The 2,471-nt window shown below is 51.8% G+C and overlaps 1 protein-coding gene across 1 annotated transcript in view; it reads right to left on the bottom strand.

The window, feature by feature from the left end:
- The window catches only part of LOC119272587 (pentatricopeptide repeat-containing protein At1g55890, mitochondrial-like), a gene marked incomplete at its 5' end in the record, with an annotated part of 6,738 nt that extends 4,268 nt beyond the window's left edge, over positions 1–2,470 (bottom strand). Inside the window, one exon of the mRNA XM_037554053.1 lies at positions 1,180–2,470. Coding sequence (XP_037409950.1) covers positions 1,202–2,470 — 1,269 coding nt within the window. The remainder of the gene's footprint in view (positions 1–1,179) is intronic.
- Between the last annotated feature and the right edge of the window lies 1 nt (position 2,471).

Raw genomic sequence — 2,471 nt, 5'->3', positions numbered from 1 at the left:
TAGCAGCGCCATGCCTTGCAAGGAGCAGCAGGTGTCCGCCTAGTCGCCAAGAGGAGAATGCCGAGGGAGAAGCGGATTAAGAGGACAATTTCTCCGGTGGCCGGTGCCAGAGGAGCCTAGATGAGGTGCTGGCAGCAGCCGCCACTTTGGGGAGTAAGGGAGGAAGATGCGTGTGAGAACAAGAAAAGGATACTCTCTCGGTTGACCAACAGCAAATGGGCATACGACACGTAGGCCAACATGATAGACAACGAGCGCTTACTTTTTTCCCAACGCGTTTCTTTCTCTCTTTTTATTCTTTTTTCTGTGGGGGACACGTGGCGTAGCTATTTGCTCGCCCAACAAGTCGCTCTTAATGGGTGTAATGCTTCTTTCATCCATGAAGAGGGGTCCAGTACCAGCGGCGCTGTGATCCGCGATGCTGCCAGTGTGCTAGTGGTGGCCAAGAATTTCTTCATCGGTCCTGCGGTGGACGCTCACACTGCTGAGGCTTTGGCGTTGAAACGAGGCCTTGTGCTTGCTCGGGGCCTCAGGATTCACCACCTTATTCCCAATCGGATTGCAACTGGTGGAATGTATGAACAATGGATATGGTTCTCCATCAATTGCGGCACTCATTTATCGATGACTGTTTTGATGTTTGTAGGGAGTTCGGGAGGGTCTCTTTTGTAAATTGTGCACGAAGCTAACTGCGTGCCTCATGAACTTAATTAGCTGGGATAATCTAGTTTGATGCAACGAGGAATATAAGCACAAGCAAGGCATTGAAGATAAGAATAAAGGCTTCCTGTGGATCTCTTCTAAAATGGATAGAAAGATTTTCAGTAAGTATTACCGGACAGGGCAAGCTTAACCAATAAAAAGGGCAGCCCTGTGCATGTAGCTCCCGCTTGCGCAGGGTCCGGGGAAGGGTCCGACCACTTTGGGTCTATTGTATGCAGCCTTTCCCTACATTTCTGTAAGAGGCTGTTTCCAGGACATGAACCCGTGACCTCATGGTCACAAGGCAGCATCTTTACCACTGCGCCAAGGCTCCCCTTCGGCAAGCTTAACCAATACCATATTAAATTAGTTTAACCACTACTTTAACTAGCATTGTTTTTGTTCCATCATGCCAACAGAAGAAATAGAGTAAAACAGGTCATGGTGAAATTAGGCTTACATCAGTAGAAGACTGACCTATGAATTTTACTTTTCAGTCTTATCTTCCACTTTCACACTCCTTTTCTCCTGATATTGATTCTTCCTCATCAGTTCCAGCACTAGGTGGCATCCTCAAACCCTTCCGATGGTAGTACTTCTGCCAGTCGAGCTCAACAAGCTTGGTGGCCTCCACCAACCTCGATGCATCTACCAATGCATTCACTACATCCTGCAGCACACCCCACTTGACTCCAAAGAACCTTTTACTGCCAAAGATTTCATAACAGTACCTCAGTGCACAATCCAGCTCTCCAGCCTGCAGAAGGTGTGGCATGAGAGTCTCATATGTCACCTTATTTGGGGCACACTGATTCTTCATCAAATTATCATACACCTTCTTGGCCTCCTGGAACCTCCCTGCTTGGCAATATCCTCGTATCAACTCATTGTAGGATACTATATTGGGTTTTGGCCCGTCCTTCTCCAACCTCTCAAGCACAGCAGCTGCATCATCAATCCTACCTTGTGCAACCAAACCCCACAGCTTTGCATTGTAGCACTTTGCGTCTGGCTCCAAATGACTCTCCTTAATCATTTCCCATACTGCCTCGGCTTCATCATTACGGCCACTGTTGTGAAACCCATCCAAGAGCGAGTTGATAGTAATAATGTCAGGTGAAACACTGTGCTTCTTCATGAGATGAACAGCATCAAGAGCGGCTGAGAGGTCGGACTTGTGGCACAATGTGCGGATGAGTGCGTTGTAAGAGTATACGTCGGGAACAATGGAGGGGTGGACGGCTGGGATCTCCTGGAATGCAGCAGTGAGCGCGTCAAGATCTCCGGCTTTGGCGTAAGCGGCAAGGACGGCGTTGAATGTCATGGTGGACTTATGCCGCGCAGGAAGTTGATGGAAGGTTGCGGCCGCTTGGGTTGGCATGGAGGCGCGGCCGTAGAGGCGGATGACGCGCGCGGCGAATTCCGCGGTTGAGGTCTCGAGGAAGGGCTTCTGCGCGTCGATGATGGCCTGGATGCCGTCTGGGCGGCCGAAGGAAGTGAGGCGGCTCACCGCTACATCGTACAGGTGGTGCTGGTCGCGGAAGCGCGGCGATGCGGAGGAAGCTTGGACGAACATGGAGACCAGCTTGTCAGGGTCCCGCTGCCTGATGAGGGCCTTGCGGATACGGCGAAGGGGCTTCCGGAGGATCTGGTCCGCGTCGGGCTCGGCTTTGGGTGGTTTTTCGGTTGGCGGGGAGGGGGAGAAGATGCTGAAGAGGCCGTTTGCCCGGCTGGAGGCGGTGGCGACGGTGGCGGCGGCGGCCGCCGCG

Source organism: Triticum dicoccoides, chromosome 3A, assembly GCF_002162155.2.
Source record: "Triticum dicoccoides isolate Atlit2015 ecotype Zavitan chromosome 3A, WEW_v2.0, whole genome shotgun sequence".
Lineage (NCBI taxonomy): Eukaryota > Viridiplantae > Streptophyta > Magnoliopsida > Poales > Poaceae > Triticum > Triticum dicoccoides.
The sequence above is the reverse complement of the archived record's forward strand: the minus strand, read 5'-3'. Positions and strand labels throughout refer to the sequence as shown.